Source organism: Oryzias melastigma, linkage group LG9 (assembly GCF_002922805.2).
Source record: "Oryzias melastigma strain HK-1 linkage group LG9, ASM292280v2, whole genome shotgun sequence".
Classification (NCBI taxonomy): Eukaryota; Metazoa; Chordata; class Actinopteri; order Beloniformes; family Adrianichthyidae; genus Oryzias; species Oryzias melastigma.
This window is the reverse complement of record NC_050520.1, coordinates 8,462,493-8,487,127: the sequence shown is the minus strand read 5'-3', so window position 1 is coordinate 8,487,127 and position 24,635 is coordinate 8,462,493. Positions and strand designations below refer to the sequence as shown.

The 24,635-nt window shown below is 38.1% G+C and overlaps 2 protein-coding genes across 2 annotated transcripts in view; one reads left to right on the top strand and one right to left on the bottom strand.

Annotated features, from left to right (window-relative positions):
- The window catches only part of hsd17b4 (hydroxysteroid (17-beta) dehydrogenase 4), a 28,919-nt gene extending 10,918 nt beyond the window's left edge, over positions 1-18,001 (top strand). The window contains exons 12-25 of the mRNA XM_024276395.2: positions 86-198; positions 9,004-9,116; positions 9,343-9,466; positions 9,648-9,699; positions 11,716-11,787; positions 12,471-12,574; positions 13,864-13,929; positions 14,278-14,347; positions 14,415-14,521; positions 14,892-14,978; positions 15,066-15,152; positions 15,333-15,471; positions 16,986-17,113; positions 17,685-18,001. Of these exons, the coding sequence (XP_024132163.1) occupies positions 86-198; positions 9,004-9,116; positions 9,343-9,466; positions 9,648-9,699; positions 11,716-11,787; positions 12,471-12,574; positions 13,864-13,929; positions 14,278-14,347; positions 14,415-14,521; positions 14,892-14,978; positions 15,066-15,152; positions 15,333-15,471; positions 16,986-17,113; positions 17,685-17,774 (1,352 nt within the window). The 3' untranslated portion in view covers positions 17,775-18,001. The remainder of the gene's footprint in view (positions 1-85; positions 199-9,003; positions 9,117-9,342; positions 9,467-9,647; positions 9,700-11,715; positions 11,788-12,470; positions 12,575-13,863; positions 13,930-14,277; positions 14,348-14,414; positions 14,522-14,891; positions 14,979-15,065; positions 15,153-15,332; positions 15,472-16,985; positions 17,114-17,684) is intronic.
- A 1,171-nt stretch (positions 18,002-19,172) lies between these two features.
- The window catches only part of LOC112148955 (dmX-like protein 1), a 47,803-nt gene continuing 42,340 nt past the window's right edge, over positions 19,173-24,635 (bottom strand). The window contains exons 45-51 of the mRNA XM_036213445.1: positions 24,588-24,635; positions 24,130-24,257; positions 22,917-22,994; positions 22,741-22,832; positions 22,545-22,597; positions 22,187-22,404; positions 19,173-21,306 (exon numbers count right to left, since the gene is read on the bottom strand). The exon at positions 24,588-24,635 is cut by the window's right edge and continues 11 nt beyond it. Coding sequence (XP_036069338.1) covers positions 21,073-21,306; positions 22,187-22,404; positions 22,545-22,597; positions 22,741-22,832; positions 22,917-22,994; positions 24,130-24,257; positions 24,588-24,635 — 851 coding nt within the window. The 3' untranslated portion in view covers positions 19,173-21,072. The remainder of the gene's footprint in view (positions 21,307-22,186; positions 22,405-22,544; positions 22,598-22,740; positions 22,833-22,916; positions 22,995-24,129; positions 24,258-24,587) is intronic.

Sequence of the window (24,635 nt, the reverse complement as noted above, 5' to 3'; positions counted from 1 at the left end):
ATATATATATTTGTAATGCTAAAGTGTTTCTAGTCACTGTGTACACCATTTGCAGTATTTGAAAGCTCCTCTCCCCTTTGCTCAGAGTCCCTGGCATCATTTGTGAACGTGTTGTCTCAAGTGGAGTCAGGAGGAGAAGTTGGTGCGAACCCAGCGGCAGCTTCAGCCTCGGCGGCGTCAGACGCAGGGATTAATCCTGTGAGTAAAGACGGCTATTGATGCATCTTTCTCTCTGAAAGTGAAATATGTGCTGTTTGCGCATCTTTAGAAGTGTTGGAAGTCATTATTTTGTTCCCCCCTGGTTGCTCTCTTGGCTGTTGTAGTCATTAATTATAGAAAATGTATTTATATCCAGTTGTGAACTGATGACGAGCATTTTTTTATATTGGATATGTTTTGGCAAAACTTTAAATTAATTTAAATCCACATCAATCTTCTCTAAATCTTCTTGGCCCACAATAACGAGCTCAAACACTTTTAGAATGGGATGTTTCAATTCTGTTCCTCTTAACCACACACCAAAGGTAAAACAATAAAAAGATGAAATATGCCTTTTTTTTTATTTAAGTTGAATTTACTTTTTTTAAACATCACCTTCAGATTCATATGAAACTGTTTTCATTACATTTAAGTTGTCGCTTTTTTAACACAAGAAAAGAGCAAAAGGAAACTTTACTGTAACGTTGTACTTATGTCTCAGCTTTATCCTGCATGGTTGGCTATTCTGAATCTTAAGCTCCCCTCATGTGATTTTGAATGAAGACGGGTAACCATGACAACCATTTAAAAAAAAAAGGCTTGTCAAAGATGAGCTAACTTTAATTGCTTTTTTTTTTTCTTGTAACTGTAATGAAGTTGGTTAATTTGTAATATAGAATAATAGGTTTGTTAAAAAAAAGTTAAGCCTTTCACATGAGTAGTTTTTCTTTAAATATACATTTAAAGCCCCTCCCAATTTGATTTTTGATCTAATTTAAAAGCGTTCCTAGTGGTCTTTTAATTATGATTATGTCATTTTTAGCCAAAAAGAATATAGTTTCAGTGGAGTGGTAGTAGTTCATTAGAAACTCATCTCAATTGTAGGCGGGACTATTGGTGTGGAAGTAAGCTTCCACTGATATCCCATCATCCCTTTTTTAATGAAGACATTAACGTATTTATGTGTGTGCAAGTGGATGCATCAGAATGCACGCCCATGTCACATGACGACTGAGAGCTTTTTCAAATGGCAATTTCATAATCTGCTCCTGATTCATCACAATTTGAACAAAGAAATACTCAGAAATGCAGTTTTATTCTAAATTATTTGATACATGTCCTCCATTATGAGAGAATGCTACAAAAACATGTTTTAAAAACTCCAAAAACATAATTTTCATTTGAATGGGTCTTTAAATTCCCACCCCTATTGTAAAATTGTTCCCAGTGACCATTTAATTATGATTATGAAGTTTTTAGCCAAAATTAGCTTTGTCGTTTTTGTAAGACGTGTGATATGCACAGTGGCAGTAGCTCATTATAAATATTATTCAGATTTATGGAGGGGACTTTTGACACAATTACTTAAGAGATCGTATTAAGAAATAATATAAATTGTTTTATATAGGTCCTGTGCTATGTGGAAAAATGCGAAAAGAACATGTTAAAAAAAAAAAAAAAAAAAACGATTTTCATTGGAGTGGTTCTTTAAGTTTTGGTGAAATTGAAAAATATATTTATAATCTTTATACTAATTTTAATCTTATTGCTTCTTCATTAAAAAGGTTTTTACTTTTGTCGCATCATAAATGGATCAAATGTTACAGAAAGAAATAGTAGCCATGCAGCAGCTTTTATTAGCATCCACCCCCTGGTGAATTTGTTCTTATATTCACACATGATCTGAAGGTCATTTCTGCCCCAATGCACAGTTTAGAGTCCATATCAGATTACATTTTTTCATCCAGCCCTTTTAAGATAAAAGCTAGAGAATACATGGAAAAACTAAATTATTACATTTTTTTTTAAAAGTTCCTCTTTTGTCAGTTTGTAGATTTCTACAGACTTGACATCTCTGATTTAAGTCTTTAAATGGTTTTATTTGATATTCTGAGGCTGGGTGGGATTTGTTTCTTTTCTGTGATATTCCATCTTAAACGTGTCCGTTACTCTTGTGATGATCCATTCAGAGCCTCTCATCTTTACCGTTTGTTGCACAGAACATGTGAAGAGCAGCAGTTTCTCACAAAAGCCAGTTTCTCTGTAATTATTGCATCTGTCAGTTTGGTAACAAACCAAATGATGTTACAGATCAAGAGAACGGGGCGGAGCGGAAAATCTGCGGTGAGTACGGTGCAGCGTTCCCGACGGTGGGATGCTAATAAGAGGGCGGTGAATGTTAATTACTGCTTCCTTCAGCCCTCTTCACCCTCCCACAAAGGAGGGTGGCAGTGTTCATGCTTGCTGGATGGGGGTGGCAGTCCCACAGCGTGGTAGCTGCTCTCATTAGCATGGTTTTGTCATGCCTCCTCATTTGTTGATCATTATAGAGACCTGTTGCTGCATTTGTTTGCTGACTGCCTGTTGCTGAGTGATGGTAACGAGTGATTCTGATTTTTTTTTTTATTTTTTCAGTTCTCTTCTTATCTTGATATTTTATATTTTCTTTAACTTTCCAGGATGGAAACATTTACACTGTATGCCACGACTCAAAAAGTATTTAAAAAGAAACTTTTCCCGTAGTTATTATCTCTGATTCACTTTCATCCTGCATCAGGACTCAGTTTAAAAACTTAATCTGTATAGTGTTGATTTTCATAATAAAAGTCATAATTTTGTGTGTTTTTTTTTTTTTACCAAATGAATTTATTCTGAGATCAAAGGCTTTCTGGATGAATAAAAATTCTTAGACCTTTTTCTAGAAAATAAAAATTTCCCATCTTTATAGTTTATTTTTTATGTTCAACCTCTCAGTTAAAGGTTGAACCTTTGGTACCTTTAACATCAAAGATTTTATTTTAGTTTTTAACTACCTGAAAATAAAAAAGACTATCTGCTTGGAACTCAGCAACTCCTGGTCCATAAACTTTAGGGGATTTTATTTTTTAAACAGACAATATTTAAAAGGAAAACAACCAGAGGTGCTACTTCTTAGTCATCATTACCACAATAGCCCAAAATTCTATTTTCCAGAAGTTCAGTTTATTTTATTTTCATGTGTCTGTAGCACATTATTATAGATATGTTTTTGTTTTAATCATTGCACTTTTAGCATTTTTTTTGTGTTTCAACTGTAGTTATTAGAGTAGATGATAAACCCTGAAAATTAACTTTTGGACGCTAATTTCTTTTGGATATAATGGACAAAAGAACTAAAGATTTTAGGACTTCTAATCTTCTTTTCCCTGAGATTTTGTTTGTTATCTTTATATTTTGTCCGTTTTCTCTGATGTATGTCCAGGTTTTTTTTTTAAACCTAGATTTGCTAAATCCCACTTTATTACTTTTAAACTTAAAATAAATCTTTCCTCCATTCATTGACTTGTTGAGAAGAAAAAATGTACACATAAAATAAAAAAAAGAAATAAACTATAATTTCTGAAGCTTATTTGATATTGCTTACTTTATTTTATAGATCCAGTCAAATGAAAATTGTGTTTTTGATGTTTTTAACATGTTCTAATGACATTTTTCTCATTTTAAGATAAATTGGGTTTCTGAGTATTTCTTTATTCAAATTGTGTTAGATCAGAAGCCGATGAAAACCCACAGTTTGAAAAAGCCCGGTTTTGTTACGCAGCTACTGCAGGGTGGGCCAAAGTCTCTCTTCTCTGCACCAATTCTACATCACGCACTTGCAGAAAAATAGAAAAAATTGTTTTCCTCCTCTGAGCTGCCATTTGGATCAAAACTGTATGGCTGGATATTTCATAATAATTAATATTTTTTGCCTTTTTTTAACTATGCTAATGTTAGCCTGGGCTTGCGAGGAGCTGTAAGCTAACAGGAGAGAGTGAGAGTGTGTAAACAAAGGCATGCTGGGATATCAATGTAGGGTTACTTGTGCGCCGGCAGTTCCTGCCCCAACCCAGAGGCCAATTTCTAAAGAGGACGTGCAGCTCTGCAAAAAATATATGCTTAAAAAAAAATAGTATTTTACTTTTTCTAAAACTTTATTACCATGATTAAGACATCTGGAAACAGATTTACAAATAAAAATATATTTAGAGTGAGATGACTCTAAAGGGATGATATAAAGAAAATTCTCCACTTGTTTTGATTTCATCTGTATTCATATTTGCTTGTGTTTAGAGTTGATTCAGGTTTTTGGGTTAACCATCAAGTGAACCAAGCAAAGCTTCAAACTTTACTTTGTCCCACCAGGTGCTTCTATTCCACTTCAGGCCTTATTTTCTTTGCTGCAGGCTCCATTAGGTAACATCAGAGACTATTTATCCAATCTAAACATTTCTACAGTTGTAGCCAGTAGCTATTTTAGATTTTAGTTTTCTGGGTTTTGACACCATGGCAGGATTTTACTGACTGAACTCTGATGGATCAGGGGAACAAATTAACCTGAGATGAAAAAAGACCTAAACTAAAACAAAAAAATGTAACTTTATTTATTTATTTATTTTTCAGTTTATCGGTTTGTGTTTTTGGGTCTTGGAGCGGACGATCTACTGTAATGACTTCTGAAAGTACACCGCTACAAACTCTGGCTTTTTCAAACTTGACACCTCATGATTTTTTAATAACTCCACACAGTACGAAGTCGGGGACAACAATAACCTTCTTAGCAAAGTTCCTGTCACACACTTTGATATCTCCTGTAAATGTTGGAAGTTGGCACCCCAAACAAGCATCTGCTTCCAATTTGGCTTTTGAATTCCAAAATAAAAAAGATTCCGGAGCGCCGTGCAGACTCCCTTGGTAGGAGCTCCTTCACGTTGCTCTGTTTGCCGTTGCAGTGAACTGCTGACAGCTCGCATAAGGCTGAGCAGCTTCAATAAAACATTGAGCTACCAGGGAAATCACACTACATGAAATTATTCACTTGGACGTTCAGATTCTCCAGAAGCTTCTGGTAGGATGCAATAGTCCATTCACATTTAAGGCTATTATTACTCGGCCGACTGCTTTTATTTTGAAATGCTTTTTCGTTTTTGAAGGTTGCTCAGAAGAGTCGAACAAATGCCCCCAATATTTCTACACTTTTTATTTTGTGTGTAGCATCACCCTGTTGTCCTCGCTGTACTTTTATTTATGTTTCTGTTTATGGGATTTTGTATCAGCACATTGTTTAAATTTAAAAATATATGCCAGTACGTGAAATATATGTGGTGCTACATATTATGTACCTTTTGAAAGGAAAAGATGGCTTTCTAGGTGCAACATATCACACAATTGTTGAACCCCCCATGAAAATTAGAGGCTGTATTTTGTATTTTGCTTTTACAAAAGGTCAAAGATGTTTTGAAAAACCAGAAAAACATCCAAGTCTATAAATTGTGGGCTCTAATTCCTTAAGACCCTTAACAGAAAGCTGGAATATTTGGCACATGATGGTACAGAATGCCAGAAATCTGTGTAATATTCAAATAAAGCAGCATGACTTCCAGTAAAAAAAGAAGGGATGTTGTGCAGCTTTTCATTCCTGTTGTTCTGCAGAAAAGCCGCCCACCTCTCTCACAGGTTGTAGTTGTCACCTTTGTGTTCTGCAGTGCAGCGTCCTTTTGTTTGGTTCTTACACCATGAGAAAAGAGAAATGAGTTCTCGTGTGCAGAGCTGCAGGTAGAAAATTACACAAATTTTGTCTGGTTTGCCGTGCAACTACCACGTTTTTCTTCTTAACTAGTGTTTTTTTTTTTTTTTTTTTTTTACATCCAACAGAACCCTAATGTGCATCACAGTCGATGTGAGATATTAATTTGACTTGTGCTTTCTTTACATAATTGACCAAAGCTTTACATCAGAGGTGCAAAATTCCAGGCTTCACTAGTTGGTGTTTGCCTGTTTTCTAGATGTTTTTGCCCCTCTGGTACTGAGCACAGTGGATTAGAACATGTCAGATGTTGCAGCCCTTCGTACACATCACTGCTTTAGACTGAACTCCCTTTATTAAAAAGGAAGCTTTACCTTTTAGATGAGATCTGTCTAAGATTTGGAACTTAAGTGATTACTACAGTTTTTTTTTACTTTTTAATTTAAAGAAGCTAAAGTTGATCCACAGATTCATTAGCAACACACTTAATGAGTAAAGTCATTCCACTGAGCAGCCTTGTCTCCTTTTAAAAAGCAGCTCATTTTTTCTGCTTTAAGACTAATTTCCGTTTTGATAATGGGATCTTTCTTCTCAAACCCTCAAGAGGCTGTGTCGGTAATCTCTGTGTGAACATATGGGAACATATAACGTGAAATCAAAAGGAATGTTGAAATTGTTCTGAAGCCACAGCATTTCCCACATCTGCATTTTAATGCACTTTTAATTAATCGAATGTCTCCAGAGGTCCCGCCTTAAGATGATTTCTAAGAGGTAATATCATCCAGAGTGGGATTCATCCCACTTCTGCTGCGCAGGAAGTCACTGGCAGCTGCAGGATGACTACGACCCAAATGTTTATGTTGGTCATTGCGCTCATGGATGAGGAAAAAGCTTTTGGGGTTTCATTTAATAAAGTTACATTTTGTCAGGTCACCTTTGACTTAAATTACCTGATATTTAAATTTTTTTAATGAGATTGTAAACATTTTCTGTTAAATTCTCACACTTTCTCCCGCTAGCTTACAGCCTCTCACAACCCTAAGCTAACATTAGCGGTGCAACAAAAATGGTGGATAATATTGGAGCTATGCAGCTGTGTCCTTTTGAGCCAGATGTTGGTTTAAACGAGGCAAAACGAAGATGGAAGTGGATCTGTTTGTCTAAAGGGGAAAGCATCAGAATGGAGCGGAGCAGGAAGCTTGTAGTCTGCTACATGAAGATTTATGTGACAACAACAGGTTTTTCCAAATTTGGTCCAGATTCACCATAATTTAAATAAAGAAAAACATTTTGATCTTAACTTTCTTATTATGTGTCATCTATTATGAGGAAAAAAAGCACAAAAACATGTTAAAGTTTTCGTTGGAGGACGTTTTTGCTTTTTTTTTCCAGTTTCCTGGAAAAGGCAAAACATTTTGTGTTTATAAATATGTCTGTACAATTGAATGACAAAGACCATCTGAGACCAGAAAAACAAAAGTAAATATACCTTTATTTTATTTTTTTCTTCAGCTAACAGGGCGTTGTGGCATTGTAGCTTAACAATATTGTTGTGGGATAACCTTCACCTGTTTGCTTCAGTGTCGTCAGAAATCTTCGGCCTGTTTTCAGGCTGCTTGCTCATTTCTGGATGCTGCTCCCCTCCCCGGTTCTTGACCACCCGTCAAAATCAGGCCCTGTTTTCAAGTTGTGCTGATCGCTCACAAACCTCTGCCTCGTGTCCTCCAGCTCTTTTCTGAATTGCTGATTTTGTTCCAACCCTGACACCCCCCCAGGTCCTTAAACTGTGAGGACTGCTGATAATCACAGATTAGATGTGATCTTCTTGACTCTTCTAAAGATGCATTTCATCAATTTTGGAGTGCTCCACTTTTCTTTCTTTCTTTTTTTACCTATAACACGTTTGGCCTTGACTAAATCACAAAAAATACCTTGCGCACCAAAATTTACACTTCAGCAGGCTTTATTTTTTTACATTTAGCCAGAAAAATGAAGACTTTATGGCCATTAAAGTTTAGATTTTCCTCTTATTTTCTTTACAGAGCAAATATTTGCTTATTAACTATTAATGAAAAGTAGGGAGAGAAGTGTTTTCAGATCTTCACCTAGTGTTCTTTTTAGAGACTTACTCCAATGAAAATCATGTTTTTGGTGTTTTTAAAATGTTCTTGTGGCTTTTTCTGAAGATGGATGACATTTTAGGAAAATTAGGTTTAAATGAGAATTTCTGAGTATTTGCAAATTTGGAGCAGATGAGAAATTGCTGTATGAAAATTATTGTATTTGTTATGAAGAACCAGACGTCCTCGGTAAGCTGTGATTGGTCCACGTCAGCCTACATTTCCATGGCAACCACTATCCCATCAGCAGTGAGCATCATAATAGGCCACACCCCTTCAACTAAAAGTAGACTCAGAAGTATCTGTCAAACTTTTCAGATATTTGATGCAAAACCAGATACTTTTATTGAGGAATTTGATTGGTCAGTTTATCACTTGAGTAACTTGCATTAAAAAAAAATCACAAAAAAATTAAGATTTGGCAAAAACAAAGACGTAGCAGAGGAAGAATGGTTACTCTGAGTAATCTAATGACTGGAGTGCTAGCTGTTTATTTCTCAATAGATGTCTATGGGATTTCGGCTTTTTGGTACTTCCTGTTTGAAATGTGAAGGGGGAGTGGTCACTCAGTCCAGTTCTCATTTACAGTCAATGCCCACAACTTGGGGGTGAATTTCTAATGAACTATTTCTGCTCTGCAAAAACTATGTTTTTGTTTTACCTTTGTTTTGGGCTAAAAAAAATCAAATTTCATAATCAAAATTCCACTGGGAACACTTTGAAAATAGATCTATAGATGATTGGAGTGGAGCTTTAATTAGTTACAAACAAAGACTCATCTTCCTCACCACCAGAGTCATTCCACACACCACCATCCTGTCCTGCTACATTCTACAGTCACAATTTTACAGCTGCTTATCTCTGTTAGATACAAGATGTAATCAACTCGTCTTTCTTTTACCACATTATTAGCCCATTTTTTAAAAGATATCATCAGCAGTGCGATTTCCATCCTTTTTCATGAAATCCACCACCAACTGTTCTTCTGCCCTCCTAACTTACCCATCCCGTCTTTTGTACCTCCTCAACAGAGGAAGTGACTGCTGCTGAGTTCCCATTATTGAAGTTTCTTAAGACGTCTTTGTTAGTTTGTTTGATCTGAATTGTCTTTTTCTTCTGTCTCATTTTGTTCCATCTCAGACTCTGGCTGTTGGACAGAAACTCCCCTCATCCTCCTTCAGCTACACTCACACTCAGTGCATCCTGTACGCTCTGGGAGTGGGCATGTCCACCAAAGACCCCGACCACCTTAGGTATGGATCTGTGTGTTCGTGGCTGCCATCCCCTCAAGGATTTTATGAAACCATTTGTTTCAATTAAAAAAAAAAAAATACCGGTAATTATTACTCTCACAGTGACCTGCAAGAAGAGCGGACTGAGTCACACGCCTGTGGCCATCTGTGCTGTTATTTTTGCCTGCGTCTCGCTTCAGCTGTGCGTGTTTGTTCACACTTCAGTAACGCTTGCATGTTGATGTAGGTTCCTGTATGAAGGGCATCCTGACTTTAGCTGCCTCCCCACCTTCGGGGTCATTCCGTCGCAGTCCTCCATAATGGATGGCGGTCTGAGCTCAGTCCCTGGACTCGACATCGACTTCACACGAGTAAGACAGCCGTTTCTCCTCCGCACAAGTGTCTCTGCCTTGTTTTTTTTCTTTTATATTTAATGTATGTTTCTACATATTTTCATGCATATGGGGTGTTTCGCACACAAGAGGAGTAGTAGTAGCACACACTTGTGAAGCTTCTTTATAAATGTGTGTCACGGCGGTTGTGTTTTGTCAGGTTTTGCACGGAGAGCAGTACCTGGAGCTTTACAGACCTCTGCCAACATCAGGTATCTCACTCTAAAAACACTGCTTTTATTGTGTGGAAATGTTAGGAATTGAAAATAAATATAATAAAGTGTTTGTAAACAAGCTGTTTCTATGACAGCCGTGATTAAAAGTCAGTCATTTGCATTTACTTATTTAACTTTCACAGCATACAACAATAAATTACACAATATTCTTGTTTTTGTTGAGAAAAGAAAGTTGACAGAAAGAAGAAAACTTATTATCTCTGCCCCATTAAACTATTTTAACCAAAAATATATATTTTGTAATGCAAAATAAATACATCAAAAACTGACAAACAAAAAAAACAACACAAAAATACATCAATGGGCTGACTCCCTCAGATCTTTATTATTATATAACCCGACATCCTCATAGTTCATATTGCCTGAACATTTGTTCACTCACAGTTTTTAAAAATGTAATAATAGAATTTGACTCTTATTGATTTTTTTCAATATTAGCCTATAGTCTGATATCCTGTACAAAAGCACATTTTCCTTCATTTTCCCTCTGAATTTGTCAGTTTTAAAAATCTCACGTCGTTTTAATTTATAATTACTCTATTTTTAAACTTTTTTGTATGTTTTATGGGAGACTTTGGTGATGTGCTCCATGCATTAGTTTTAAAATGGAATAATCTACTAGGTTTTTGAATTGTAATATTTTCAGCTCTATAAATAGTAGATGGGCCCTTATAGTTACTGCCTGTGATTATTCTTATTACTAGTTTCTCTCCTATAAATTAAAAGTTTATAGATTTTTCATTTACTTTTCCACAGATTTCTATACAAAAATCAGATATGAAATCGTCAATGAGTTATATATGAGGTATATTTTTTATGTCATCATGACCGACCCTATACAACAAAGTTAGTTTTTAGTACATTTGTTTAAATGCAGTTGCTATGGGATTTACAGTATGCTTTCATATATAAAACCTCCTAAAAAAATTGGTTTCTTTAATTTGAATAGGTGCAATTTCAAATGAAATATTTGTATTTATATTGTGATTGCTAAATATTGTGAAACATTTTTTTCAGTTTATTTGAATTGAATCATTGTTTTAGTTTTTTCAAACTCCATTTGGATTAACTCTTTCATTTGTTTTATGTCACCGCCCACATGGTAAAACGTAACATCCTCCGCAAACAAGTTGCATTTTAATAATTTTTATACACTTCTTAATGTGGATTTTTATGTCTTTTATCTGTACAAACTGTTTTCTGTTCATTCAATAACTTTTTATCCATTTTAGGGGTGACCGATCCTATGTCATATTTACAATTTTTTTTGGGGGGGGGGGTCGTGGTTTATGGTGTCAAATAAGACTTTTTTTTCCCCCAAAAATAATAGAAATGGAGATGGTATTGAATGGAGAATGTTTAACAGAAAGTCCTTATGTTTAACAGTAACATACTTAACCCAGTTAGGTCCTGACAGATCTCAATGTGGAATCTTGACTCAAAACAAGAATGAATGATAATTTATCTCATTCTGATAAACATGAGTTAAAAAAAAAAAAAAAAAAAAAAAGGTCTGATGTCCGAGTCCAACATCACTGCATAAATGCATACTAAGGAAAACAAACCATGTTCGTACTGGGATGATAAATGAATCAGTGTGATCTCAGTTTGCGCCTTCTGCATTAGCATGACATTAAAGCTCAGGTTTTGTTTAGATGAATCCCCGACGGTCTGCCTGCTCCCACTGGGGCGTTTAGCAGCACTTGGTGCTGTTTGGATGTTATTTCTGGAACCTTCTGAAGCTGTGGCTCCTGCTGCACACAGAGAACCTGCTTTAACTTTGCTTTTATATTCCAAACAGGGAGTATAAGTGTTGCCGACATGCGTCAGTATAGCAGAAATGAGGATAAACACATTTTTGTGGTACTTCTAGTCAATGTGGAATAGAATTTAGATGTTTAATCTATTTATTAAAAGGTTTTACTAATTCTCCTTTCATATTTTAACCAGTTTGATCAAATTAAAAGTGACACTCTAAACTGAACTCTGCAGGAGAGCTGATCTCTGAAGCCACTGTGGCAGATGTGCTGGACAAAGGCTCTGGAGCTGTCATTCTGTTGGATGGTGAGTTTCCATAAATGCCATCATCCACAGTATTTATTGTTTTTGTGCCATTTCCAATGATCTACCTCACGGGCTGAATCAAAAAGGTAATTAAAAGTCTGGAAATATGGACTTGGAACAGCTCACGGTTTTGTTCGACAACCCCTCAGAGATGGATGTTACGAGAATCTGATCTATATTTGCTTCCCCTCAAACAACGAGAGGATGCTCTGTGGGAGCTCACGCTGTCTGCTGAAGGAGCTTTGCATGAAATTACAATTGATTTTAATTATCTTCTGTTGTAATAAAGGTATAAAAAAGGCAGATCAGTTGTCACACTAACCTCTCACTAAAGCAGATTTGATTGTAAATGTACAATCAAATGGAATTCTGAGACTGTAAAGTAAGCATCTAAACATTTGTCTCTTGTTTTAGGATGCTCAGACTTGGTCACTCTTTTCTTACAGGTTATGTACCAGTTTAAAAATTCCGACTAACCCCAAACTGTTCTGAGCTGAGTTTCAATAGTCTCTCTGTCACCCAAGAACCAGCATATCCTAATAAAATCACATAATTTCTTGTTGCATGAACTCTACAAAGTAAATTAGAGACACAATAGACATTTGTGTCCTTGTAAATGAACCATCTGAGGGATGAATCTGTAAAACTGGGCACAAAAATGCGGCGTTGGCTCTGTCTTCCAGTGAACACCTACAGCGGGAAGGAGCTGGTGTGCTACAACCAGTTCTCTTTGTTTGTGGTCGGAGCTGGAGGCTTTGGGGTGAAGCGGAACTCGGACAAAGCTAAAGTACGTTTCTAGTTTTTATCTGGTTTTTCACATTCAGACAAGTATAAGAAGAGAGTGACGTACTGCAAATCAATTAAAGACTCACTCTGATGAAAATGTTGTCTTTTTTTAACATGTTCTTGTAGCATTATTTTGATGATAGAGGGAATATTTAAAGAATATTAAGCTTAAAATTGTATTTCTGAGTATTTCTTCAGTCAAATTGTTGTAAAAAATCAGGAGCAGATGAAAAAAGGCAACATCCACTTATCGTCTATGTACGTCTTTGTGTTCCTCGTCTGAGCTAGAATCTGGATCAGAATCGTACGCCTGGATAGCTCCATTATTGGTCGCCATATTTGTTGCACCGGTAATGTTAAGTTGGGGTTTTATAGGGCTGTAAGCTAGTGGGAGAGCGTGTTAACACAGAAACATAGCTCTTAGTTATGGGTGTCGGGAAGAGGGGATGGAGTTGCTCCACACCAATAGCCCACCCACCCACAGCTCGGACAACAAATTCTAATGAATTCCTGCAGCTCTGCAGGAACTATGTCCTAGGAAATTACGCAAATTCTTACATTTTTTGCTAAAAACAGCAAAATCACGCTTAACCCTAGAACACTTTCACTACAAAAAGTTACTTTAGCCGGGTCATTTTTACTTGATGTACCCGATTAAAGGTATTTGTTATAAAAAATAGATCAAAATATGACAACAAATGATACATTAAAATAGTTTTCTTTTTTTTCAACTGTGGTTTATGTCACAAAATGGAAAATAAAAACACGGGAAGATCCTAAAAACATGCTCAAAAATTCCTAAAAAAATTAGGAATTTGAAAACAAAAAAATTCCTAAAAAAAAATGATACTGAAGACTTGGCATTTGGTCCATCCATTCCTGGGATATGCGACTTTACCCAGACACCAATGATACGCAGAAAAATATAAAAACTTTTGTTCGGGTGAAAATCACCCGAGAAAAAGTACAAAAATTTAAAAATTGGTCAAAAGATGATTGGAGTGTTTATTTTTCTTTAATAAAATGAGGATTATCTTAGTGAAATTGTGATTCACTATATAAGGAGGAAATTGTTTTTTTTTTCTATTGGCAAAAATTTGACCAGCAGTAAAAGTAGACATTTTTGGGAGAAATTGTAATAAACTGCATCTATATAGCGCCTTACAGGTAAAAAACAAATAATAAAAAACAGTTACAAGAATAAAATAGTTAAATTTTAATGGATCTGCCTTTTAGAAACAGGCTTCCGTCTAATAATTTAGCTTTGTTTTCTGTGTTACCTCCTCGCAGCCTCCTCTGCCTCCTCCTAATCGTGCACCAGATGCTGTGGTGATTGATTCAACCACCAGAGACCAAGTGAGTGCGACTGTGTGGGTTTTGGTGCAGAATAAATCAGCTAAACTGATTATATGTGGGTGAAAATAGAACATAGTTGTTTTCCTCTGAAATAATCATGAAGTTTGAGACAAAATGTGAGCGTGGGACAGAAGTCTTGAACACGTAAGATTTCTGATTTTCGGATGCGGCTTAAAAGTAAAAAGGGAAATTAAAAAGAAGTCCCTGAAGCTTTTCAAACCACTGTATGACTTCAAAGATGTTTCCAAATTTAGGCATCGCCGTGATGATTTAATTTCAAAGCACCTCCGTGTTGGAGAAGTTCAGGGGTTTATGAATTAGATATGGATCTAAACAATGCGGTTTCAGGCTGCCTTGTACCGTCTGAGCGGGGATTGGAACCCTCTTCACATAGACCCCAGCTTTGCTGCCATGGGAGGTCAGTCTGTGCGATACATTTTTTAGTCAGAAGATTTTTTTGATTTAAAAAAGTGCTCTTTGGTCAGGTTTTAAGAAGCCCATCCTGCACGGCTTGTGCTCCTTCGGCTTCGCTGGGAGACACGTTTTAAAGCGGTTTGCAGACAACGACCCCTCCAGATTTAAGGCGATCAAGGTGAGTGACTCCACCCCCGTTTGGCATTAAATGATCCACTGAAAATGTACAATATTTATTGATTTCACTCTACGGAAAGGAGTCTGGTCTGACATCGCTCCGCCTGTCTCCTGAGGTGAAAACTGCATTTGCTGAGATCTGAATTCATTTGGAAGCTTAATTATGTACATAAATACATGTTTGGCATAAAGATGAACCGACTCAAGTTCATGCGTCATCTCCATCGATTAGATGTTTGTTTTGTATATTGAGCCACCTCAAAATTAAGATTATTTAGACAATTTTAGCTGCATGAATTACTTTTTTGTAATGGACCAATCATTAAATCCAGCCTCTAATGTTCACTCCTGCTTTAATCATCTCTTTCCAGGTCCGCTTTGCAAAGCCGGTCTCTCCCGGTCAGTCGCTGCAGACCGAGATGTGGAAGGAGGGCAACAGAATCCACATCCAGTGTAAAGTGAGTGTTGTCTTACCGGGGATTACAGCCGTTTATCGGGTTTGCAGGATAAATGAACCGCTTTTTCTTACATTTGCTCTCACTCAGGTGAAGGAAACCGGGGATGTTGTTCTGGCCGGGGCTTACGTGGATTTACACGGCACTTCAGGCGGTTCTCCTGAAACGCTCCCTCAGGTGGATCATCCAGAAAATACTCTTTACTTTTATGCTTTTGCACAATCTTGTTCTGTTCTCTGTAAATGACTTAATTTAATTGACTTACTGAGAGAAAAGTATTATTGGAAGTTATTTTGCGGGAAAATTAGCAGCTAAATCCAAGAGTCAGATGAAATGTTCGTTTCTCCGTCTCTGCAGGGAGGAGGTCTCCAGAGCGAGCTGGTGTTCGCAGAGATCGGCCGCCGCATCAAAGACTTGGGCTCTGAGTTAGTCAAGAAGGTGAACGCCGTGTTCGGCTGGGAGATCACAAAGGATGGGAAGAAAGCCGCGCAGTGGAGTGAGTGTTCAGCAAAAAAATAAATAAATATGTACCGCTGCATCATGGACAACATGTCAGCTCAGTTCAGATCATCTGGAAAAATGCAGAGCTCTGTAAAATAGTAAAGAATGTGTGCTGATGTGATAGGAGGACTTGAAACATACATGAGGTCGTCTCGTGCAGCATGGAGCAGAACTCAAGTCTGCTCTGCATAGAAGAGCAACATGCTGTCAGTCTGCTTCTTGAGAGAAAGAAGGTCCTCCTTCTGGAGAGTCTGGCAGGGAAGGAGCATAAATCAAAGAAGCTGCAGCCGAGTCCGTAGTGCAAGAAAACTAAAAGAAATATTATTGAGCAGCAATGAGATGACAGTGGCAAAGAGGTTTGATTGGAGGATTGGTTCCCGCCTTGTAGCCCGTGTGGTCCACTGAACCCCTCATTCAACGTTTTGGGCCTCAGAGCACGGTAGAAAAGTTTATGTTTGGAATTTGCCTTTAAAATTAAATCCAGTTTTGTTTCTTCAACACATTTTGCCAACAGTTTGTCACCAAAGTTCTGCTCATCAGAGTAAAAACTAAAAACCATAAAAAAAAGCATAAAATTGAAATGAAACAAAGTCGTAATAAATACATAAAAAAAACCCATCCCATTAACCCACAAGTCTCATGTTAGTTTAAAAACAAAAATCGTAAATATCTAGTTTTTCTTTTACATGGGACTTAAAGATGGTGTTTTTCACATGTTCATGTTGCATTTTTCTGATGGAGGACATATATTAAAAAAATGAGGTTAAAATTGAATACTCTGAAATGCAAATTGTTGTGAATCAGGAGGAGACGAAAAAATTCCTTTTGGAAAAAGAGCTTAAAATATGCTGGGCGGGTCTCTGAGCTCTCAGCAACGGGTGGGGGAAGAGGGGCGGGGTTGCTCCACACCCAACGGTCCCGCCTACAACTCAGAGGTGAATTTTGAATGAACTACTAAAACTATGACTTTCGACTAAAAATTGCATAATCATAATTAAGACTATTGGGAATGCTTTTAAAAAAACATTTTAACTGTAATTGGAATGAATCTGTTCTTTAATTGTCACCTTTAGTTTTAGGGGGTTCACAGATGCTCCCAGTTTTTTAAGAATTTATCCTAAAACTGATAGGAAGTCACTTCAGTGACGTAGCACTGAGGTGCCGGTCTGCACAGTAGCTAAAGCGACTGTTGGCCGTGTCCTCCAATTTATAGTTTATGTTCAGTTTAAGGACTTTTTTTTAGTACAATAATAGAAGTCTAGTACAAAAACGTGTTATTCATTATGACAATTGAAGCATTATTGAGGCTCCCCTGCTTATGCTTTAAGCACCTGTGAGTGTCTACTGAAGTGAGCAAAGCATCATCTGCACTTCACCTCCTACTCAAGTCAAAATAAGTGTTTAGCACAAAGTAAAAATGTACATTTGAAGGGATTTCCTTTGCTTTTTACTTAAAACTGTAACAGCTGTTTCTTTAGTGACAAATGGAAGCTTGTTGTCTTTCTGCAGCCATTGATCTGAAGAACGGCAGCGGCTCCCTTCACAAAGGCCCGTACAAAGAAAAGGCGGACGTGACCATCACCATATCGGACGAGGACTTCATGGAAGTGGTGAAGGGGAACCTGATGCCTCAGAAGGTGACGCTTGTGCTTTCTTTCAAACTCTTTCATCCCTTCTGGACAAAGTATGGAAAAAAAAGAGCTAATGTCATTCCCTGACATTATGAAGTCCCTTCTGTACGGTGTGATCAAAGCGAAGGTGCCTTCCCATCGGTAATGAAGTCCACTTTGATTTCATTGTGTTGGATAAAAGATGGAAGCCGAGCCGCTCTGCAAAGACGATCAATGAGCCGCACTTGTCAGCGGGGGGGGTCTCTGTGGCCATTTCTTTTGCCTCCTGGGGAGTTTGCTATTGATCGGGCGTGTGCATGCATTTTACAAGGAGTCGGTGGTCCCTCAGCTGGACTCTGGGATGATGAGGGAGAAAATGAGGGGAGATTGCAGGTGGAGTTGAAAGTGATTCTGCCAGTCATCCAGGGTCATCCTAACCCGGTCATGTGACCGATTGTAGCTGAGGAGCGTTCATTACATGCCTCCTCTTGTTTCTGAGTCCGTTTGTGGATGATGAGTAGAGGCAGCCGCAAAAGCAGAGGACACTTTGTGTCTTTGGGAAAATGTAATTACTGAAGTTCATCTTTTCTGTTTTCAGGCTTTTTTCTCTGGGAAGCTAAAAATGAGGGGGGACATCATGCTGAGTCAGAAGCTGGAGGTCATCCTGAAGGATTACGCCAAACTTTGAGCTCCTCGTCAAAACAGATGTTCTCAAGAAATAACCACACTTTTAATTGGTGTCTGCATTTCTGTCAGGTTAACCTGATCCACTAAAACCAGTTTTCTAATCAGTTTATTAAGAACTTGTGCAAATTATGAAAACATGTTTTAACCTTTAATGTGCAGCTAGAATGGAAATAACATTTGCTATTAAATAAAGTCATTTATTTAGAATAAAAGTTGCCGTTTCTTAAATGCTTGAACTCATTTTGACTTTCAGCTTTTTTGAGCTTTGGTTCAACATTTCTGCATTTATTTTTTCAATCTGGTCAGAAATAATAAAATAATTCACAATATTTTGGTTAAAAAAAAATGACCGAGCAATAGAAAAATACTACTTTTGGGAGCTTGCTATGCTATTGCCATTCAAAATCTTTATTTTCAATGATTTGAGTAGTTAAAAGATTTAAATCCTGGGGAGGAGTGCAAATTTGTAGAAGGTGCTGAAGTTTTTAATTCAAGATGGAGCTTCTTCCTGAGGTCAAAGGCCACAAATTGGCTGCCAAGCTGTTGTTCCTTTGGACATCCCATCATAATTTCAAAGCTTCGTTTGAATATCCAGACACCTGTTTTGGTTTCATTGGTGAATTTTGACATTTGAGCCCCACAACCCGCACTTTTTATTTTTTTTCACTGTTTCACCTGCTGTGATGTCATAATTTTTTGGGGGGAGGGGCCTTCACTACACTGAAATTTATTTTTGCCCGGTAGCAGGTGTGTGCATATTTTGGTGAGTTTTAGGCCAAAAGGGTCTTAAAAAATCTTAGTTAATGCCAAAATATTCAAGAGTTAGCATAAGGCTAATTTTTAAAACTCTCACACCGTAACATTTAAATATAATTATGAATAAAAAAACACAGGAATATTATTCCAGAATAAATCAATTTAAAACTTAAATATTTCACTCTCCATAAAAATTGGATTTTGTTGAAATTATACAAGTTAGAAATGACTGCAAGAGCACATCGAGCCATTAATGACAATATAAAATGAAATTATCTGGAGGGAAAGATATAATTACCCAGAGGGCCGGATTCGGCCCCCGGGCCTTGACCTTGACACATGGGCCCTATGGCTACCCCTTAAAAAAACAAGTTCGGACGCCAATGTCGCCCCAAAACATCTCTACAATTGGAGGGATGGGAGAATAAAGGGGAAGGAATTAGGATTCGGACTTCTGTAGTAGTGACATTTTTGCTCAAAAATGTAACAAAGAAGATTAAAAAAAAAATCTCAAGACATAAAAATGCACTGAAAACTGATTTTGTAACCAGGAGATTGAAAAGCTAAACTTATTCTGCAGAAGCTGAAGGGGATTTTCACAAAAAAAATTTGAATCACAAGCTGCAAATTCCCACACAGCTGCTGGTTTTACATAAATCTTTAATGGATTTCAGCACATTTGTGTTTGTTGCAACAATTTACATTAGAAAATTAGAACCATCTGATTAAATTCACATTTGCTGATTGATGAGGGTAAAAGAATTCCTTTAATAAAGCTGAAATGTTTCTTCTTGTGCAACAGCTGCAATCCTACACATCATTGAGGCCGGACTATCAAGAAATACTCTGATATATTTATATATATATAGATATATTTTTAAAAAAGTATCCTCCAGTGACTGAGTACATAAATCTGATAAACAGATTTTGCTGGAGTACAGGGCTCTCCAACCACTTCGTCAAGAAAAAGGAAAAATATTCAAATAACTTCTGTCTACACTAAATATATGAACATGTTTCATAAATATACTTGTCTGTACAGAGTAATAAGTCTTAAAGTGGCTTTTATTACTCACTATTCGGCTATGACTAGCTGTGATTATGCAGTAACTGTCTGATGTATTTACATAATTGCATTAAACCTGCTCTAAATTCAAGAACAAATGTGTGACTGCTCCAGCAGCACAGGACCATTCGGTATCACTCAGATTATGCAATCCAAACATGTGCGGGAATTACACAAAAAACATTAAAAAAAAATACAAGTGATCATAACTGGCTAATTGAAAAAAGGTTGATAGTTCACGAATACTGCGTGGAAGGCAGGTGCATTGTTACCAAAATAAAACAGAAATTGAATTAAAAATGTCTCCACCCGTTTACATTGTCAACAGCAAAGCTACGAGGTCATCTGCATGAGTCGACCCCCGCCCTCGCCACACACAAAAATACAAAAAAAAAAAAATGTAGCCAGAGAAGATATTACTGCTCTTTAATGAGAGCCTTGTTTAATTCAAGCTACTTTGTGCAAAGCAGTACCAATACTAATCAATATGAGCGCTCGTGTGCCAGGTTGGCTGACGTTAAGGTTAAGGACACTTTAAGAGCTGCTTCTATCTAAGCTGAGACACAAACATCGCACGCGTTACCTCGTCTGCCTCCTATAGTTATGACTTTAACCACACGTGACTGAGCTCGACTAATGTGCAAATGGAAGATCAACTCCGACGACTCTGCAGGGAGCTACCCCGTTTAGGATGGGCGGAGTCGCCACGCTCGTGTCTGTGGCAGACGGGCGCCGGTTTTAATTTGAGACAAATAAAAACGGCGCTCCAGCTCTGCAGCTCTCAGATTAGCCAGATCCCGTCGGTGTAAAAATTCATTTGCGAGTTTATCCTCGACCATAAAGCTATTCCCCCCGGTGGGTCCGGGCTGGCAGCAGCGGAGTTATCGTTTAGTTTGTTTAATTAAACAAACAAAGACGTGTTAATTTATGAAGTCGAGCGGCGTTGGCAGGCTGCTTCTGCCGGGCTGGCTGTTTTCCAGTCTGCGAGCTGCGTGACGCTCGGCAGACGCGAGCGTGGCGCTTGATGCAACACCTGAAACGTTTTACCCTAGTAGATATGGTTTATTTACAAGCATAGAAAAGTTTGTTCGCGCTGGAGAGGAAAAGCTTCAACAGTCAGTTTGATATGAAGACGTGCTGGGGGAGCGCCTGACGGTGACAAACGTCTGCTCCCCGTCTTCTGCCTCCCAGAGAGGTGGAGGTCCTCTGGCGGGACGATGTGCTCTGATGTTTTGAACTTTCACTTCATACTGACTAACGTGATCGAAAGGAAAGGTGAGTTTGTGTGAAAGATGGCTGCTGGAGCTCTTGGACCTCGCTTTCATCTGTGCAAAAAAAGGCTCCATGTGCTGTTGCGCGTCGATGTCAGACGAGGTGTTTTTTTTGTGTTTAATCATCTTGAACGTACTCAGTTTCTACCCTGTACTTGCTGTAGCTACTTTAAAAAGACTTGGAGAAGCTCCTGTGCGACCGCCGTCTAAATGAAGAACTTGACGTTGTTTCCGGCGCTGCCGTGGCTGCTGTTCACCGCGCTGAAGCGGTTGGGAAGGCTCCTCATCTTCATGGTCCCGTCGGCGCCACAAGAGAAGATGTGGTTCGCTGGTCCCACCTCGATCTGCATCACGCCCGTCCCCAGGTTCCTGAACAGCGACTGGCGGGCGTGTTCGTTGGGGAAGGTGTAGAGGAGACTCTGCGATGCCAAACTCCACACCTGGGAGGAACACACAAAATAACTCACAATATGAAGCGTTTTAAATTTGAGAGCAGATGAAAACTGTTGAGAACATTTTCTGCAAAAGTCTCCAAAATCAAAGATCCATCGTTTTCAAATAGTTTCTTTACCTCCTGCATTTATTTAAATAAAAGATTCTTATTAAACTTCCAAATTTGTGGGAAAATTCATCAATTTTTCAATGACTTCAGTGATGCTTTAGTCACAACGGGTCGTCTGTGGGGGAAAAGGGAAAACCTGTGCAGGTGGACCACAAGAAAACTTTAGATCGTAGATCACTCTGTGAGTTGAAAATGGCAATACCTCTACATCTACATGATACGCAGACTTCCTCTTTGAGTGACAGTCATGTCAAAGAGATTAGAGACCTGCTCCCTCTGGAAACATACAACCTGAACCCCATCAGAACTGCTTTCGGTTCCTCCTAGACTCCATCCGTCTCTGCTGTCACCAGCAGGTGCTTGATCATCAGGAGCCATTGATTTGTATTGACTTGGATGGGGCTCACTGCCCCCGTGGATAAACACTACAGTCTGATGGTGGAGGAGAGCCAGAAACATTAACACCTGAGTGCCAAACACCCTGCAGGATGGTTTTTGTCAGGTGTGCGGCTGTTTTATGAAGTAGAAATGATTTAAAACCTTTTGAATCTCCACTGCTTCATTCTCCAAACCATCATACAAAATTAATAATGGGTTTAAGAGGTGCTCCAAGACCCTTTATTGCAATAAATCCTCTAATAGATCAAACTGTCAGCTCTCCGTTTTTCAGTGGGCAATGAAAACATCAACAAATGCTCATAAACGCTCACATTAAACGTGATTAAGCTCCTCCTCTGGAGCACAGCCGATCAATATACCTTAATGTTGCCCTCAGCCGATCCACTGATGAAGCAGTCCTCCACTGAATCCACGGCCAGAGCTTTGACTGGTGAGTCGTGGGCCTGGAAACTCTGCCGCTGGTGCCTGTTGGGGAGCTCCAAGACGCTGATCCAGCCTTTGCGCCCGCCGGTGATGAGCAGCTGCCGCTTAGGGGCCACCGAGAGCACCGTGGCGCCGGAGTCGTGGCAGCAGAACGCTGCAGAACAGATGAGAGGAACAATCGGCATTCTGTTGTTTTCAGAACTGCTGGAAACCAAACGGCTTTTCTGGTCCACTAATAAATCAAAGAGAGATAACTCTAATCCGAGGAACAAAACTCCTTGTGAGGCGTCTTACCGTGCACGAGGCTGTTGGCAGGAGTCACTAGAGTGTCCCAAAGACACACATTTCTGTGGCCAAGAAAAACAAAACACATCATTGTTCGGCCTTTTCAACACATCTCGGCGGTCAGTGTTTATATGAAGCTAAATGGAACAGAACTAGCAATTCAGCTGAGAAAAACAGACACAGCGAGGTGGGAGGAGTCTGATACCTGTTGTCTGTTGAAAGACCTGCAGTGGCGATGAGGGAGGAGGAGCCCACAAAGACAAAGTCGTGAGCTGTCTTGTTGTGGCACTGCAAAGTCTGGCACAGAGAAACGTGAAGAGTAAACACGAGGAGGGGGAAGATTGAAAGTAGCACAGAGTTTATCATAAATACATTTTTTACCAGGTATGGTTTGGGTGTAATTCCACTTGTGTTGGTCTGCCAGAGACTCAGAGCTCCATCAGCATCTACAATACCAAACTGAGGAACAACACAGCTGTCAGGACCGACGGAAACATTTTTAAAACGTCACTTTTTTGCATCCAAAAGCATCTGCAGCCTTTTTCTACCTGACTGTATTGTGTTTACATGGATCTTCTGCATAATTTTAACCAAACTGCATTGAATCTTAATGCATCTGTAGCGTTTTTTAACCAAAACTTGTTGCTTTTAAATGCATTTGTGGTTAGTATTTTTGATGTAAGTGATGTTAAATCTGGTTGTAGCGTGTTTTGAATTTACTACAATGCTTTTAACTCAATCTGCGGCATGTTTTTAACCAAAACTCATCACATTTAAATACATTAAATATGTGGTTACTTTTCAGTAAAGACTACGTAGTATTTAAATTCATCTGCTGTATGTTTTAAACTCATTGGATTTAAATGCATCAGTGGTTAGTTTAGGAGCATGTTTTGAACAAATACTCATTTCTTTCTGCAAAAAACAATTCAACTTTCAAAGCTCATAAGTTTGATGTTATTATGAGCGATCTGGAAATGAAATCACAAACTTGTAGCTGTTTTTCAATTAATTTGTTTGATTTATTTTTAAATATATTTTTACTCTATGAAATGTCTTGGGTGGGTCTAATTTTTGCTTATTGACCAGGACTCCCTTGAAAATGAGATGAGTGGATCTCAAAGGGATTTTTTTTTCCTGGTAAAATAAATAAACAAATACATAAATAAAAACTGATTGCATTTAAATGTGTTACTTGTTAGTTTTGAAAGTTACTGCCTTTAACTGCTGTTTTTAATGCAATCCATTTTTTTATGCATTTGCCAATTTATATTTTACTTTTTGCCTAAATTAATTTACAAGCCCATGCACGGTTTAAATAAGTAAGTATGTGAGGTTTCTTCTTCCACAGAATTTTTGGCTTTTATTATATAGATAAACTCATACTGGCAGAAGCAACGATTGGCTTGAAGCAGATGCTTTAATTTAAAATGCAGTCTATATTAAGCCGAGGAACAAAACTCCAAACTGGGATCCATGCTTGAAAAAAATGCTTCTAAAATCAGCACAGATCACGGTGGAGTCCAGTTCTACGGCCTACGATCTAGAGGTGGTTGTGCAAATGTGAAGTCTGCTGTGTGAGGGACTCGGTTACCTTGTTTCCTTGGTGATTGAAACGGATCCTGGTGACTCTGGAGTTGCCTGGACTCCTAAAGCAGGTGATCTGCTGGGAGTGTCCCCACTCAAACATCCTCACGCTGCCATCCTGAGCTCCTGTCAGGTCTGACACAGGAAACACCGACTGTGACCAACAGCATGCGGCTTATATTCTTATGCACTTCAAGTGATTCATCAGGATTTAAAGTATTTTAATTGCACATTTAAAAAGAAAAAAAAAAGCTAACTTTTACATAGTGCAATTAGTTTTTTATTCTAAACATATGAAGCAGCTGGATCTCTGTACTGATTTTTCAAAATAAAAGCATTTTTTACCCTAGAAGTTTATTTTCATTTGTTAAAAAAAAAAGATAAATATTTCTCCAAAAAATGAGAAAGAGGGTACATTTTCATTTGCTGAATTTACAGAATAGCTGCCATGAGGTCAGTACTTACAGTAGGGCAGAGTGGGATGAGAGGTCATTCTTCTGACATTGTTGATGT